Source organism: Tribolium castaneum, chromosome 2 (assembly GCF_031307605.1).
Source record: "Tribolium castaneum strain GA2 chromosome 2, icTriCast1.1, whole genome shotgun sequence".
NCBI classification, from domain to species: Eukaryota; Metazoa; Arthropoda; class Insecta; order Coleoptera; family Tenebrionidae; genus Tribolium; species Tribolium castaneum.
The window spans coordinates 2,676,793-2,693,041 of NC_087395.1; the positions used below are offsets into that span (position 1 = coordinate 2,676,793).

General features: G+C 28.3%; 1 protein-coding gene and 1 long non-coding RNA gene across 4 annotated transcripts; both read left to right on the forward strand.

Moving 5' to 3' along the window:
• Positions 1-2,790: 2,790 nt before the first annotated feature.
• On the forward strand, positions 2,791-5,784 carry LOC107397562 (uncharacterized). 3 transcript variants are annotated; one of them, XR_010333196.1, is made up of 4 exons: positions 2,791-3,641; positions 4,897-5,152; positions 5,393-5,545; positions 5,600-5,784. It is a non-coding gene; the product is annotated as an uncharacterized LOC107397562 (long non-coding RNA). The 3 variants fall into 3 exon arrangements; XR_010333195.1 differs by having other exon boundaries at positions 2,791-3,065; positions 3,130-3,641; positions 4,897-5,545; XR_010333194.1 differs by having other exon boundaries at positions 4,897-5,545.
• Positions 5,785-10,596: 4,812 nt separating this feature from the next.
• LOC658029 (cytochrome P450 6k1) lies at positions 10,597-16,249 on the forward strand. Its single transcript, XM_015978171.2, has 4 exons — positions 10,597-11,489; positions 15,471-15,683; positions 15,734-15,985; positions 16,037-16,249. The coding sequence occupies exons 1-4, from the start codon at positions 10,643-10,645 to the stop codon at positions 16,201-16,203; spliced, it is 1,479 nt and encodes a 492-aa protein (XP_015833657.1). The 5' UTR covers positions 10,597-10,642; the 3' UTR covers positions 16,204-16,249.

The window sequence follows — 16,249 nt, forward strand, 5'->3', positions numbered from 1 at the left end:
TGACCTTAGCTATCTCATACACTTTAATTCACCGATCATCCAATACCAAATTGTGCATTTTTTAAAATTTTCATTCGTGGTAACTGTTTTTGGTCGTCTTTCACAAGATGTTGAAAGATGTGTGACCACGTTCGAATTCAGCTGGCCAGTTTTTACAGTAGAATATGAAGAGGTTGATTCTTTATAAACTCTCACCAACTTTGGATACATTTCTCTAAGCAATAAGCCTTCCAAAACAAAGAATGACGGCGAAATTATCCATTTTATCCATTGTTCGAAACAGACATGCACCTTTACTTAAAAAAATGCTGAGAAAAATAACTATTTGTCCGATTAAGACGAAACATGATGACTTGCTCCCGCATAAAAATTTTATTGATAACAATGTTAATTCTGTGGTAGGCTGAGAATTTCTCACCTTGCCCTCGTATATATTATTAACAAAAACGTCTTTAATAAATTGTAATGATAATTACTCTTAATTATAACAACTAAAATTTATTTACGACTAGTTACTTAGCGACGTTTATGTCCACAACTAGAAATGCGCAAGTACTTCAACTTCCATAAATTCATGTTCCCGTTTCGTATATTTGGCATTTGAAGAAGTGTTCAAATGATACACACTTATAATTCGTTAGCTCTAATCTTGTCTAGTTAATCAGTACTTAACTACTGTTTTATATCCAAATGACTGCAGATATTGTGGATTTTGAATTAATGAATTATCCTCAAGGTACGGTCGTTGTTAATTTTTAAAATCATTACGTAAATTGATAGAATATTAAATTAAACAATTATTTAAATATAATTTACAAACGGTAATAATATTTTATGTCCAAACATTTTTTAAATTACTATTAGTTAACGACTAGCTTCATAAAATGGAAGTAATATTATTCAACTCACATTCCAGTAAAATAACGAGAGACCATTACGTTAAAATTTTAAAATAAGTGACAATTTTCTGCTTATAGGTAGTGATCAGTTTACTGATATAATGACAAATTTACAATGTAAACACAGTCTTCAAAAACTGATGAGTAAAACGTATACACGTTATCAGTCCCTATCTGTTTTTGTTTTTTGTCTTTGTTTTTGGCATACTATATCAATTTGTTTGTTCAAATTTTTATTTACAAAGTCTGGGTTTAATTATTTGCGATTACTTTTTTATGGGAGGGTTGTAATTATCTCTTACTCATTCGATTTTCGATTGTAAATAAGGCTACCTCTGTGAAGGTGTTATTTATAAACAGTTTTTCATCGGACTTTTGAAATTATCTGGTTAAACAACAAGCTTAAATTTATTGGTCGTTTAAAAAATTCGAAAAACCTCTTAAAATATGTTTCCTCAATTTTTGTCAAACTTTTTCTAGCTTTATTACAGTTTGTAGGTAATCTATTTCAAATATAAAACGACCGATAAATAGGAAAAAAAATCTCTTTTACATGATAGCAAGTTTATGAAAATATGTTTGGTAGTTTTTGAGGTACGTACAGGGGTAGTCATTTACATTGGAACTCCCATAAGAGATTTTGCTTCGGATGGCTTTTAAACTCTTTGAGTTTTTGTAAAATTTGAAAATCATTGTTTAGTTATCTTCTAGAATATTGTCAAGTTTCAAATTTCAAAACAAACATAAATTTTGCATTCAAAAAATCACAGTGAATATTAAAAAAAATGTGTTAACCAAAGGCTTGCAGAATCTTCTAGAATACTGTTCTTAAATGTCTTGATTAAAAAACGGTCGTCACTCAGGTGTTGTTTAGTGGAATGGCACCATTTTCTTAACAAAATTCGAAAAAGGTAGGTTTTTATTGAGTTTTTACAACATATTTCGTGCCTACCTATCTTCCACAATTTTTGAAAGAAAAACAGCAAAAAACAGTTTTTTTCAAGTTATTAAACTATTAAAAAACACACAAACATGAAGAAAATAAAAAGATATAAGCAATGAAACCAACTGAACAGATTCAAATCCAAAACCCATTTATGGTCCTTCGAGCCGGATTACATGTGAAATGTTAGCATTTTTTAAAACTTTTTTTGTTGATAAAATTTTAAGCCTTCTTTTTAATATCTGAATCCTAGTTTATAAACACTATTTTAAAACACGTTTCCTACAGCAACGTGTTTTAAATTATCATGTTCCAACAAAAAAAAATTAATGACAGTTTTGCGAAAACGCTTAAAGTTGTCTTTTCGCACTCGTGTTATTAATAACTATAATGTAATGATCCCTCGTTATTTAACTGAATGTAAATTGAATAATAATGCTTTCATTATGTAAAGCTAGTCAAATAACATTATCAATTATCATCGATTCCTCAACTAAAAATAATTTAAAATATTGTTTGCATTTAAGATATAATTACGGTTTCGAAATAATATGTGAATAAGAAAAGTCTGAACTCTAAAGACACGTTTTGCAGTATGTGTTATTTTTTAATTATAATTAATTAATTTAATTTTTTTAATTTAATGTTTTTCCAAAAATTAAAAAAGTATTGTATTCTTATACGATGAGTTGACATAAACACAAAAAATTGAAACTTGTAAGCACCGAAACAAAGTCAAGTCCCTGATCTGGTCCCTCGAGCCGGATTACCTCGAACACTTGTGCTAGTCAACAATTTGTGCATAAGATATTATTACCGTTCCTAAATACACGTTTTATAGTATTATTTCTTAGTTTAATGTTCCCTAAACTTTTATTTGAAATAATTGTATTCTCACATGAGAAGGAAAATAAAAGTTTAATATGTAGGACTTCCCATTGAGTTAACTAACGAGTTGTTTAAATTTACGAAACCATTTTCGTATTTTTTAACTCGCTTCGTTCGTTGAAATTAGTTACAACCTTCAAATTTTAGATGATGTTTTGTGGTTACTCCGATTTTGGTGTTGTGACATTTTCCAGTACAAACTATTGAAGTTTGTAATATTTGTAATGTTGGTGGCCAACACAGTGCTTATGGTACTTCAAGGATATCATTTTCTTATCAATTTCAACAGCCTTTACTTCATATCGTATTCACCTTACTGGTTTGGATCATTTTTTGTAATATACATTCGAAAAACTTGAGTGCATCATAATATTTTAAATTACAATTGAAAATTTGTAGATCATTCTCTCACTTACAACGTGTTTAACTATATCAAACATTGGACCTGAAGGAATTGAATCAGCAACGCTGTGGCAAATAAAATCCACTGATCCAAAATTAATCAATCGAATCAAATTTCAAGTTAAATTAATCACAGCTTACATCATTGTTAACACAGTTATTGCACTAATTGCTGGTCTTGCCCACACTTTTCCATCAAAAAATGCAGAAGAGATATGTTATGTGTACAAAATCATTGAAATTTATGTTCCAAAATGGAAAACTGAACTTTGTTGGATGTATAAAGCGAGCTACATTGTTATGGCACTTGCACTACCAGCCACCTGCAACCAAGTGGTGTACGGGGCAACTCACATACGATTTCAGTTCTATTTGGTTTTGGACTGGATAAGGAACAACATTATTGAAACGGGTTGCGATGATTTAAAATTGCCCAACGACAAGGATTTTCAGCACAAAATTACAAAAAACATTATTGTTATTGTAAAACGTTACACAGAATTTCACAGGTAATGAACTAATTGTTACGGAGGACTATAGATTAGGAGACGAAACGAGACACAAAATCGTACCAAAAAAAAATAGTACTGCAGAGCAAACACCAGAACGTAACTGCAAGTAATATGTTATCGCTGTTGATTTGTTGTATCTCAGTTTTTTTATTTCTTTATTTCTCCTTGTAAACTTCTGTCATTTTTATTTAATAATTTCTTGTCAAAATTTTATTAAAATTTGTGTCTAGATGAGCATTTTACACAAAAAATTCATTTTCACAATAAAATTAAAACATGACTGACTATAAATGCCATTATGACATTAGTAGGCCAAAATGTTTGTTTTTCATAGCACGCTACATTAGTATCCTAGAAATTTTGTGTGTATTTTTCAGAAAAATTGAATTATCTCTTTAATTATCAACTTTTGGACAAAACTAATGAAGTAAAAAAATGTAAAATGAGAAGCTGAATAATAATTAGTAATAAAATACAGGGGGTGCTATTTAAAAAAATCATGTTATGCTTCTGCAAAATATACCAAAATTAATGTGCCACAGCAAGGTGATACTACAATGCAAGTCCCAACTTGATATCCTAAATACTAAGGACGCTGAGATTTTTTTAATAAGGTGCCTGCAGACGCACTAAATTATAGAAAAAATTAAATAATTTCTGAACGGTTAAAGTCAATGGCAAAAACTAAACTGATTTATAAAACCTAAAAAATTGCAAATTTTAATATGTACAAATATACCGGGGGTTCCATTGTAAAAATGAAACATCTTGTATAGGGCAAAATAATTTTTGGACTTTCCATTTGCAGTGCCATTTGATTTATTTCGATATCTTTGACAGTGTAGGAGCAATCAAGCACGCCCATATAAATGACTCACCCTGTAGTTTAATGTTTGCACTATTTTTGTCTCTTACTATTAAGAATTTAATGGTTTATCTGCCTTGGTTTTTGTTTGCTTTGTGCTAACCGCTGAATTATTTAGACCGTGTACATCGTTTTGTCTCCTAGCGTATAGTCACGATCAAAAAGAATGACGCGCCTACCAACCGGGTCGGATAGTAAAAGCCTGACTAAAACATTTTAAGTCAAAATTTCAACAAACCAGTTGGTTTACAAACTTTCCAGTTATGTTATACACATTAACTATAACACTTGAAATGATTTGTGGCTACGGTTTTAGCGGTGTCATTCGTTTTGGTCGTGACTGTACTATAGTATTTGTACGTTAGACCAATTTTTATAATGTTTCAGAACTTTTCAAGCAGTTAACCAGCGAATAGCAATTTATATATTGTTGTATGCTGTTATTGGAGGGTTGCTTGGCATAAGCATCCTTATGTTCTATTTTAAGGTTGTTTCCTTTGTTTTAGTTTAATTTTTTAACGCAATGATTCAATTTTCAGACACTCTAGTGATAAGTGACTATCTTCACGCTGGTACTTTAACAGTAGCAGCAATTACTACATTTATGGCAACAGTAACATCTGGACAGAAACTAGAGGATATTGTATGTAATAAAACTACAAGGGCGAAAAATATTTTTTCTAATCTCGTTACCAAATGTCACTTATTAACGGCCGAGGTTAAAATTAAACTGCGGGAATGCATTTTCAATTTACGAAGGAAATAGTAAAAACATTGTAATACATGAAAAGCCTGTTATTGTTTAACTCGCTGCGCTCACTCGTTTTGGCAAACATTGTGCTCGTTAAACAAAAACAGTCTTTTCACAACTATTGCATTCTAGTTTGAAGAACTTCTCTACACATGGTGCTCGGTTCCTTGGTATTTGTTCAACAAATGGAATAAACAAATTTACCTCATGATTATGGTTAATATCAAACCGATCAACTTTCGATTCACGGAAAATTCCAGCGTCAACTACAACTTAGGAGCAGCAGTATTATAATTAATAGTTATTTGTGTTTAAGTATTTTAAGTTGTATTATTATAGATTGCGAAAACAATATATTCGATGTTATCTCTTCTTACACAAATGAGTGACAAGGATGTCAGTACTTTGTGATCAATGAAATAACAAACACAGTACACACTATTGTTAGTTCCTGTTTTTGCAATAAAGAGATCGACACTTGACCTGTTACTTAAAATCAATTAAATTACACCAAAAATATGCAATAAAACACTAATGAAAAAATCATTTATTTTTTTATATGTTCATCTCCTGTATCTTTAGTTTATTTAAAATTAATATTCAGGAAACTAAATGCTGATACTTACAATCTTTATCATCCTGTACAATACTTTTTTTTCTAAAAGGACTTTTAGAGACTTTAAGACTTTAATAGAGACTTTAGACTTTTAGAGACTAATTAATTTTTGTGGGGGAGACTAATGATTTTTTTTTACAGAAAAATATTAACTGGTTCTAAAATACCATAAATAATATTTTTTTGTGCTGGCGACTTAAGTTTGATATATTCCTAGATGAATTGACAAAATCCATTGAAAATCGAAAATGTTTGTCAAGACGGTGACTAACAACAATATTTTTTAAAATGGTAACTTGGATTATATTTTTGCACCATTTGATAAAGACTGTATTAAAAATAGATAAGATGGGTACTTATATATTTTTTGTAATATCTTCCGAATTCGGTAATTTAGTTTTTTTTTATAAACAAGTTCTTGTGTTTGTAAGCTTACGATCAATTGGCACAGTCAGTAGGATTTTCACAAATATTTTGTGCTGTAGATAAAGTTCCATTTCCTCGGTCTGTATTATAAAGACAAAGGTATTTAAGAAGTAAATTGTTTGAGAGAGAAGCGAATCATATTTATATGCACAGGCACATAAGTTCATACTATTTACATACTTTTCTTTTTTTGACAAAAATAAAATAAAATTTTCATTACACATTCACTACCTTCCTATTCTATTCTATGTTATCATTATTATCAATTATAGACCATTAATTATCATGACAAGGCAAAAATAACAATGATTCAGCATTTTTCATCATCATGACTAGTCATAAATATGATACCTCTAAGGACTTATATCTAACCTCCTTGGAAAACTCCCTCTCATTCTGTGATATCCATGAAATTTACCATTGATGCTGACTAAGATAACTATGACAAGGCAAAAAAAGTAGTGATTAAGCATTTTTCACCATGACTGGCATTTTTTTCTAAATATGTTTATTAACAAAGCGATAACATAAATGTAAAGCGATAACAAAAAACAAAAATTTGTGTCGCTTCTTTTGCAAGAATTTATCTAAAGAAGCTATAGAATTTTGAGTGATTTACCTCCTTATAATCGAAGACAAAAAAAGAATAAAAAAATATAAGTTTAATGTCAAAATAAAATATTACTTTCTGTTACAGATGTTAGAGTTTGCTTTGTTCTACTCAAATTACTAGATCAAGTAGCACTTTAACCTCTTTAAGAAAAACTAGATACTAAAAGCGTAGTGGACATTTTTTCTATCAGAGATTTTTTTGTTTTAATATTTTATTTTACAAATTTTAAAATCTTAAACTATATGAAAAAATTCATCTCCGATTTTTTTAGTATATTTTTTTAAAGCTTTTTTTACTTATGCATAGGTTTGATTTTTTATTCTTTAGTCTTATTGTTTTGTAGAATTTTTTTCTTTCTATCACCATTTTTGTCACTTTTCACAATTTTTACGTATGCAAAATTTCAGCTAATTTGGATAGCAGAAACTCTTTCAATAGCGACTTTGAAACTTTCACATAATTAATTAATTGGCGCAGTCAGTAGGATTTACACTAGTATTTTGTGTTGTGGCGACATCTTGTCGTATCAACAATATAATTCTATCTCTGACAAAACAAAATTTAATTTATCACTTAACAACTTAGAATAAAAAAAAACAAAATTTTAATCTTTAGGAGACAAAACAGGTTATTAAAAAATTCTATATTATTATCATCAACAATAATAATAATCATAACAAAGCAAAAACAACATTGATTACGCATTTTTCACCATGATTTTTTTGTTTTATTAACACAGCTATAATTGTTGAATCATAAAGTCATAATCATAAATATGAAAACAACTTCTCATTTTGTTCTCAATGACATCGTTATCAATGATGACTAAAATAACTATGACAAGGCAAAAATAGTAGTGATTAAGCATTTTTCTCCAGGACTGTGATTTTTTTTAAATATGTTTATTAACAAAGCGATAACATAAACGTAAAGTGATAACAAAAAACAAGTGCGATTGTGTCGCTTCTTTTGCGAGAATCTATAAAGAAGCTACAGAATTAATTAAAGCCAAATTTGAGTGATTTACCTCCTTATAATCAAAGACAAAAAAAGAATAAAAAATATAAGTTTAATGTCAAAATAAAATATTACTTTTTGTTGTAGATGTTACAGTTTGCTTTGTTCTACTCAAATTACTAAATCAAGTAGCACTTTAACCTCTTTAAGAAAAACTAGGTCCTAAAGCGTAGTGGACATTTTTTCTATCAGAGATTTTTTCGTTTTAATATTTTATTTTACAAATTTTAAAATCTTAAACTATAAGAGAAAAAATTCGTCTCCGATTTTTTTAGTATATCTTTTAAAAGCTTTTTTACTTTTGCATAGGTTTGATTTTTTGTTTTTTAGTCTTATTGTTTTGTAGAATTTTTTCTTCCCATCACCACTTCTGTCACTTTTCACAATTTTTACGCATGCAAGGTTTCAGCTACGAGTAATTCAGATAGCAGAAATTCTTTAAATAGCGACTTTGAAACTTTCACATAATTTAAAAACTTGTTGGTTTCTTAGACTCAATATTGATATATGAAAAAGGTTATAAGAAATGAGAGTCTATATTGAGATATCTATTTAAAGACGTTTTAAGGATATAATTTCCCTTTTCTTTAGATTAAAAAAAGTCTACAACAGTAATATAAGTAACAAGCATTTGGGTGGTGGAATAATGAAAACCCCCTCTCTTCTTTGTAATATTTGACCGTTCAACCTTCAACTCTTAGTCTTCCTTCCACCACTCAAGTGTCTAAGACTTTATATTAGGTATGTGTTTTAAATTATTACAATTGTTAAGTAAAATGTAAGTACATTACTGTTGTAGACTTGTTTTAATCTGAAGAAAAGGGAAATTATACCCTTGAAATGTCCTTAAATGGATATCTCAATACAGACTCTCTTTTTATTTATAACCTTTTTCATATTTCACATAATTAATTAATTGGCGCAGTCGGTAGGATTTACACTAGTATTAGGTGTTGTGGCAATACCTTGTCGTGTCAACAGTATCATTCTTTTTCTGACAAAAAAAATTTAATTTATCACTCAACAACTTAGAATAAAAAAAACAAATTTTCATTTTCAGGAGACAAAACAGATTATTAAAACATTCTATGTTATTATTATTATCAACAATAATGATAATCATAACAAAAGCAAAAGTAACATTGATTATGTATGCATTTTTCACTACGATTTTTTGTTATATTAACACAGCCATAATAAATTGTTAAAACATAAAATCATAATCCTAAATATGAAAACTACTTCTCATTTTGTGCTCCAATGGTATCGTTATCAGTGATGACTAAGATACCTTTGACAAGGCAAAAATAGTAGTGATTAAGCATTTTTTACTATGACTGGCATCTTTTTATAAATATGTTTACCAACAAAGCGATAACAAATTATATTTTTAAGTCATAAGATAAATGTAAAAACACCTCTTTTGCGAGATTGTGTCAAAAGAGCTACAATTTTGTATCAAAACAAAAAGAGGAAATATTTTAAAAACAGGCAAGAAAAAAAAAGAAATAATGTAGTAAAGTGCCACAATATTTTTTTCTATAGCATATGTTAGAGTGTGCTTTATTCTACTCAAATTACTCATCACGTGGCACTTTAACCTCAATGGTAGATAATAGTGATACATATTGTAAATAAAAACATAAATTATGTTTTTTAAAACCATCAAAAAGAAATAGACATTGCGACAGTTTAAGATTAAATTTTATACATTTTAAAATTCTACGTTATAAACAAAAAACTTCATCTCCGGTAGGAAAAATATTTATTACTTCTTAGTAGCAAAGCACATTTGATAAAAAACTTTTTTTATGGTTTTGATTCTTTACTTTTTGGTCTTTACTTAATGTTTTTGTAATTTTTTCTTTCTAACGCCACTTCTTTCATTTTCTTTTACAATTTTTGTGCATGCAAAATTCCAGCTTGTTCGGATAACAAGAACTCTTCCAAATAGTGATTTAATAAATTGTTGTTTATCAATTTTTATTATTTCGTGGTTACGTATGTATGCAAGGTTTCAGCTGTTTTGGATAACAGAAACTGTTTACTTTTTGCTTTATTTTTTATCTTCTTGATTGGAATGACCTAAAAAACATGTCCTTAAAGTTTGAACTCTTTTTTAAAGTGGAGAAAGTCCTACTTTTCTAGGATTCTTAGTTTTCATGTAATAATTTTTTTAAAAGCGTGCTTACGTCAAAGAAATGAAAATTGTTTCAAAAACTATGTAAAATCGACCAATAACAATTTAGTGTTAAAAACTAGGAACACATCCAAAAATGCAAAATATTTAGAGTGTTCCATTTAAATACAAATGTAATGTAGCTTATTTCGAAAACGCCCTGTGTGCTTCAAAATTATTTTAGGTAAGTCAGGGGGTTAATACCTATGAGTTTTGTAAAAAAATATCGATCTTTAAATATGTATTATAAAATTAGAAAAATGGGCTTCCTAATGACTTTTATTTAATTCAATTTTTTGTGTTCCCCCTGTATAATATTTCGGATTGCTACTTGCTTTTTATAGAACAAAATTAAACTCATGCTGACTGATGCTTCTAATCAAAAATATAAATTCATTGTTTGGGTACTTATCACAACTTATTACAAAACTATAAATACAAATTAAGAGATAAGAAAAGTTCGAATCAAAACATATAAATACAGTTTATTTCTGGCAGTCAGAGTAGTAACCGATTTATTAACCATCCAAGATGATTTTTGTTTATTTGTGTTGTTTCCTTCTGTTTTTGTACTATCTCTACCGAAAAAATTACAAATATTGGGAATCAAAGGGAGTTCTGACTGAAAAACCCTTTTTTATTTTTGGAAGTTTCTACGATGTGGCCCTTCGAAGAAAACACTTGTTTCACAAAGTTCGAGAAATCTACGACAAGTTTTCAACCCCTTACGTTGGCATCTACATCTTCAACCAACCGACTCTAGTGATCCGAAGTCCCGAATTACTGAAAAAAGTGTTAGTGAAAGATTTCGACAAATTTATAAACCGCAAAGTGGCAGCCAACGAATCGGTCGATCCAGTGTTCTTCCACACACTTTTCAGTGCAAAGAACGACAACTGGCGCAATCTCCGTGCAAAAATTTCCCCAGTTTTCACTTCAGGAAAAATCAAACTGATGTTCCCTTTGATGAAAGAATGCGGAACTGATTTGCTCAACTATTTCAAGAAGCGGAGTGGTGGAGTTATAGAAGCTAGAAATGTGACGAAGAAATATGCCGTAGACATAATATCATCATGTGCTTTTGGCATAAATTCTTATTGTTTGAAAGACGACAACTCTGAAATTATGCAAATTGCAACACAACTCGTTGATTTCAAGTCGTTTATTAGAAGCATCTCAATCTTCTGTTTCTTTTTCATGCCAAAACTAGTCGATATATTTAGACTAACTTTTGCGGACAAGAAAGCTTCCGAATATTTGATGAATGTTTTCAAAACTACTATAAACGAACGTCGGAAAAAAACAATTGTTCGCAACGACCTGATTGATATGCTGCACAATTTAAAGGAAAATAGTAGCAGTTCAGATTTCACCTTTGGTAAGTTATGATTATTTTAATAATATTTACTGTAATTTTGGTTCCCAGATCCTTTATTTGAAAAAAAAAACACAATTTTACGTTAATGGACTAAAAAATTCCATTTTGTAGTGTTGTAAAAATTGTCAAAAATAGCTGATGATGGCATGTTTTATGCCGAAACGTCCATTCATATAAATTTGTGTAGTTTTAAATAAAGATCTGGGAGCCAAAGTTACAATAAATAACAACAAATCTAAAGAAGCTAAATTAAACTTAGTTACCAAATATTTTAATAATAATAATAAAAATAAAAATAATAATAATAATAATAATAATAATAATAATAATCAAACTTTATTGTAAGTAAAAAAAAATATTTACGAAGGTGTATCGTTAGCAGCCGAAACATAACATAATATTTAACTATCATTAATTAATAGATAAAGTTTTTTAGCACAAACAATTTTTTTGGCTTACTTTTTTATATTAGAGTGTGCTTTATTCTACTTAAGTTACTACATAAGGTAGCACCTTAACCTCAATGTTAGATAAAAAAAGTGATACACACTGCAAATAAAAAAATAAAATAAATATGTTTAAAAATACTACAAAAAAGTAACAAAAAAATAACAAAAAAAATCGCATCCGGTAGGAAATAGTATTAATATTATTTATATATAATATATAATATATAATATATAATATATAATATATAATATATAATATATAATATATAATATATAATATATAATATATAATATATAATATATAATATATTATATATAATATATGATATATTTATTTATAATATTAATTAATATTTGTTTTACTTTCTTATAGGTCTGATTCATAACTCTTTAGTCTGTACTTTTTATTAGTTTTTTTTTCTATCATCACTTCTTTATTTTCATTCACAATGTTTATGCATCTAAAAGTCTAGCTGGCTGGGGATAACAAGAACTCTTCCAAATAGCGATTTTTTTTAATATTTTGTTTATACATTACGTGATTACGTGTGTATGCAAAATTTCAGCTTGTTTGGATAACAGGAACAATTTCAAATTTAACTCGCGTAATATGGCAGACAACAAAGCAAGTTAAAATAAATGACTTGCTGATGTATAATGAATTATTAGATTAACTTTTTTACGATTAATAAAACTTATTTAATGGTAGATTAATAATTGGAAGCTTACATTGCCATTCAATTTATTAATTCAACATGAAATGTCGGAAAACGAAAATATTTATTAATTGTATCATGATTTCCTGTCAATAAAATTTTATTTTACAAAAAAATCTCAAATAAAATTTAAGCTGTTTCATTTAAAAAACATAACTTTAATGTTTTTTAATATTGGGACACTCTGTATATATACGCAATATTTTTAAAAATTGAAGCTGAAACACAGCTTATAATTTAAAAAAATAAGGAAATTATGAGAGCTTGTATTTTTAATCAAAAGTATATAAAAATATTAAACTATATCCATTTGTATATTTTTTGATCAGCAAAAAATAAACTATTCAAAAATGTTCTAGCCAACTATAATCATTTTAAAAACAACTTTATGTTATAAAAAAAGAACAAACAAAGTCAGTTTTTACTATTTTTGGTTTAGCGAGATTTTTGAGAAAAGTTAAAGTATAAGTATTACTTCAAAAGTTCTTAAATGCCAGCAGTTGGCACAAATAACACTATTTTTACTCAATTTCTAGATTTTCAGATTATTTTTTACAAAATTATCCAAATGACCTGACCTGACCTTACCCGACCCACATTTTGTTGATTTTTATTTTAACAATATTTCCTTAATGTATTAATTAAAACGCTAAAAACTGGGACTGACAATCAATAAATTAGTGCATATTAAAATAAACTAAAGCTAACTAGTTTTGACAGAATTCGGTATTTACGCACATTTAGTTGAAAAAAAAAACAAAAAAAATCTTTCAAATTTAATTTTACAAAATAATGTTTTTTAGTTGAGAATCGTCCTTCTTTCTTCTTTATTTTTTTAATTATTAATACGTTTAAAACAACTTTTAGGCTAAAAAAGTCAACAATAATAATATTAAGAATTTTCATCCAGATTTGCAGATTTTTTCATTTTTGCTAAAAATTTTTAAAAGTTAAAAAAAAAATATTTTTTATTTTAATTAAATTTTTGACTTTTTAGGTAGAGTTTTTCATTAAAGTTTTACCTAAAATATGACAGAAAAGCCTAAATTAATTTTGAACCTGTTTCCATGAATTTAGGACATTTTACAACGGAAATTTTGCTAAATTGAAAAAATTTGTCAAGGCAAAGTATAAGCTGTTTCAAGTGGATAAATGTCAAAGTCGCATTTTTTAAATAAAGTTGATAAAAATGTAAAATAGTTAATATTGATTAGATCTCTGATCGAAACTATAAATTACATTAACTATTAATTTTTTGAAGTGCATGAATAATTTATAACTTAAGTTTAGAGAAAATGCGAAATTGGTATTTTTATAGTTTTGAAACAGGAAATAGACATATGTGCTTTTTCTGATAATTCTAAAGTATTTTCTGCCTTTATAGTAAATTTAGATGTAGAAAAAGTGGGAAACTTACAAATAAAATAGAAATAGAGCCGGTTTATAGAAAGCTTCATTAAATTTTAATTCGTTGTTAAAAGTTAACAACGCGAATAGACCAATCAAATTGCTTCAATTTGGTCACGTGATCAGTTAATCACCGATTTAATTGCGGATTAAATTAATGAGGGTTCTCTAAACCTGCCTATAGTGTTTAAAACAAGTAGAAAATAAAAATTAACCCAAATTTGACTTGTTTTGGTACTTTACAATTGTTAAAATGTAGGTATTATTTATTTTCTCATGAAAATAATGTTAAAAAAAACAAAAATCACAAACTTTATTTCAAAATAGGTTGTTTGCTCTTGTTTTCACGAATTTATAGCGTTTTTGCACGAAAAGTTATATTTATATATTTGAAATTTGAATATCAAAGAAAAAAACAAAAAAATTGCTAAATTAAATCTGAAATGCTTCTTGCATTACTCGTAGATTTAAGGTGTTTTTCAGTAAAAAACTCACTGCATTCAAACGGTTTTATCCAAATAAAATAGAAAATAACAAATTAATTTTGAAATGTGCTACTTTATGGGCAAAAGATGTTCATTTTTAAGCAAGAAATTTGCTAAATTTGAGGCATTAGAATGTGGTTAATTTGGGTGTAAAATGTTGACTCTTCTGTAAAACTGTGTTTTTCAAACAGATCCAAAAATAAATTCCAAAAGACAGTAAATTCGTTAAGTAATTTACTAAAATCAAAAATTTTGCAAAATTCAGAACAATCATTAAATTAGGTTTAACATAAATATATGTTTTGGGCATTTTGTGAATTAATTACACTTCTATTATTGGCAAAACTAGATAACTCAAAAAAAGGGAAAATAATGTCAGTTTGACTATATAGGAACAATATGGGAACTCTAGACTTGACCTGTTTTAAAATTTGTCGGCAGCTTAGCGAAATATTGCAAAAAAATAATTTATTATCTTAGAAAGACGCTGTTTCGACTCAGTTTGTTCATTCTTTAGCTTATTTTTGACGAATTTATCTAATTTTTTTAAAATACTAAAAATAATGGCCAGGTTTGGTAAATTCCTAAAACTTAAATATTCGAAAAGGTTAAAAGTACCGACATAATTCGCACTATCAAAGTATATTCCTAATTTTTTTGCAAAATATGTCCAAGTAAGTATTTCAACTAACAGGTTAGTTGACTGTCGATCTATGTAGTTTACACAAAAACTAGTTAGTTTGTAAACTTGTCAAACTTACACATTAACCGTGTCACATCGAGAAGATTTGTGGCTGGGATTTTAGGGGTATCATTCTTTTTGATCGTGACTGTACTTTGTGCATTCTTTTTTTTGCTTTAATTGCACGATTAATATAATTCCTAATTTCAGTTTTCATTTGGTAGTATCATTGATTTTTTCAGACGATGTGAAAATGGCAGCACAAGCTTTGTCTTTCTTTTCTGCTGGAAATGACACGACCTCCATAACAATTACTTTCGCTCTCTACGAACTGGCCTTAAATACTGATATTCAGAACCGACTACGTGAAGAAATTAGGAAACGTTACGAAGCTCATGGTGACTTTACTTACGAAGCTATTCAAGAAATGAAGTACTTGGAAATGGTCCTATGTGGTTGGTACGCAAACTTTATAACTATAAACTTGATTAGATTATTATTTTAGAAACTCTGAGGAAATATCCTTTGACGATTTTCTTAAATCGTGAAGCTGTCTCCAATTACACGCTTGAAGAGTCTGGACTCACAATAGACAAAGGGACCTCTATCATGATTCCTGTTGCGGGATTACATTTCGACGAAGAGTATTTTCCAAATCCTGAGAAATTCGACCCGGAGCGTTTCAGTGACGAAAATAAAAGTAAAATAGTTCCATACACCTATATGCCGTTTGGAGATGGTCCAAGAATATGTATTGGTATGACTTTCATGTCTTTATACAAGAGTATAACTAATGTTGACGTTTTAGGGCAAAGATTTGCCATGTTAGTGAGCAAAGTTGCTTTGGCTTACATTCTTAAAGATTTTGCCGTCGAAAAAACAGATTCTACTACCGTTCCAATGCAGTTGGACCCGGGGGCTATATTTTTAATGAATAAAAATGGAGTAAATTTAAGAGTAGTTGAAGTGAAATAATGTATAAATATAAAAAAGAGATTTAAAAATTAAACAATTTTTTTGA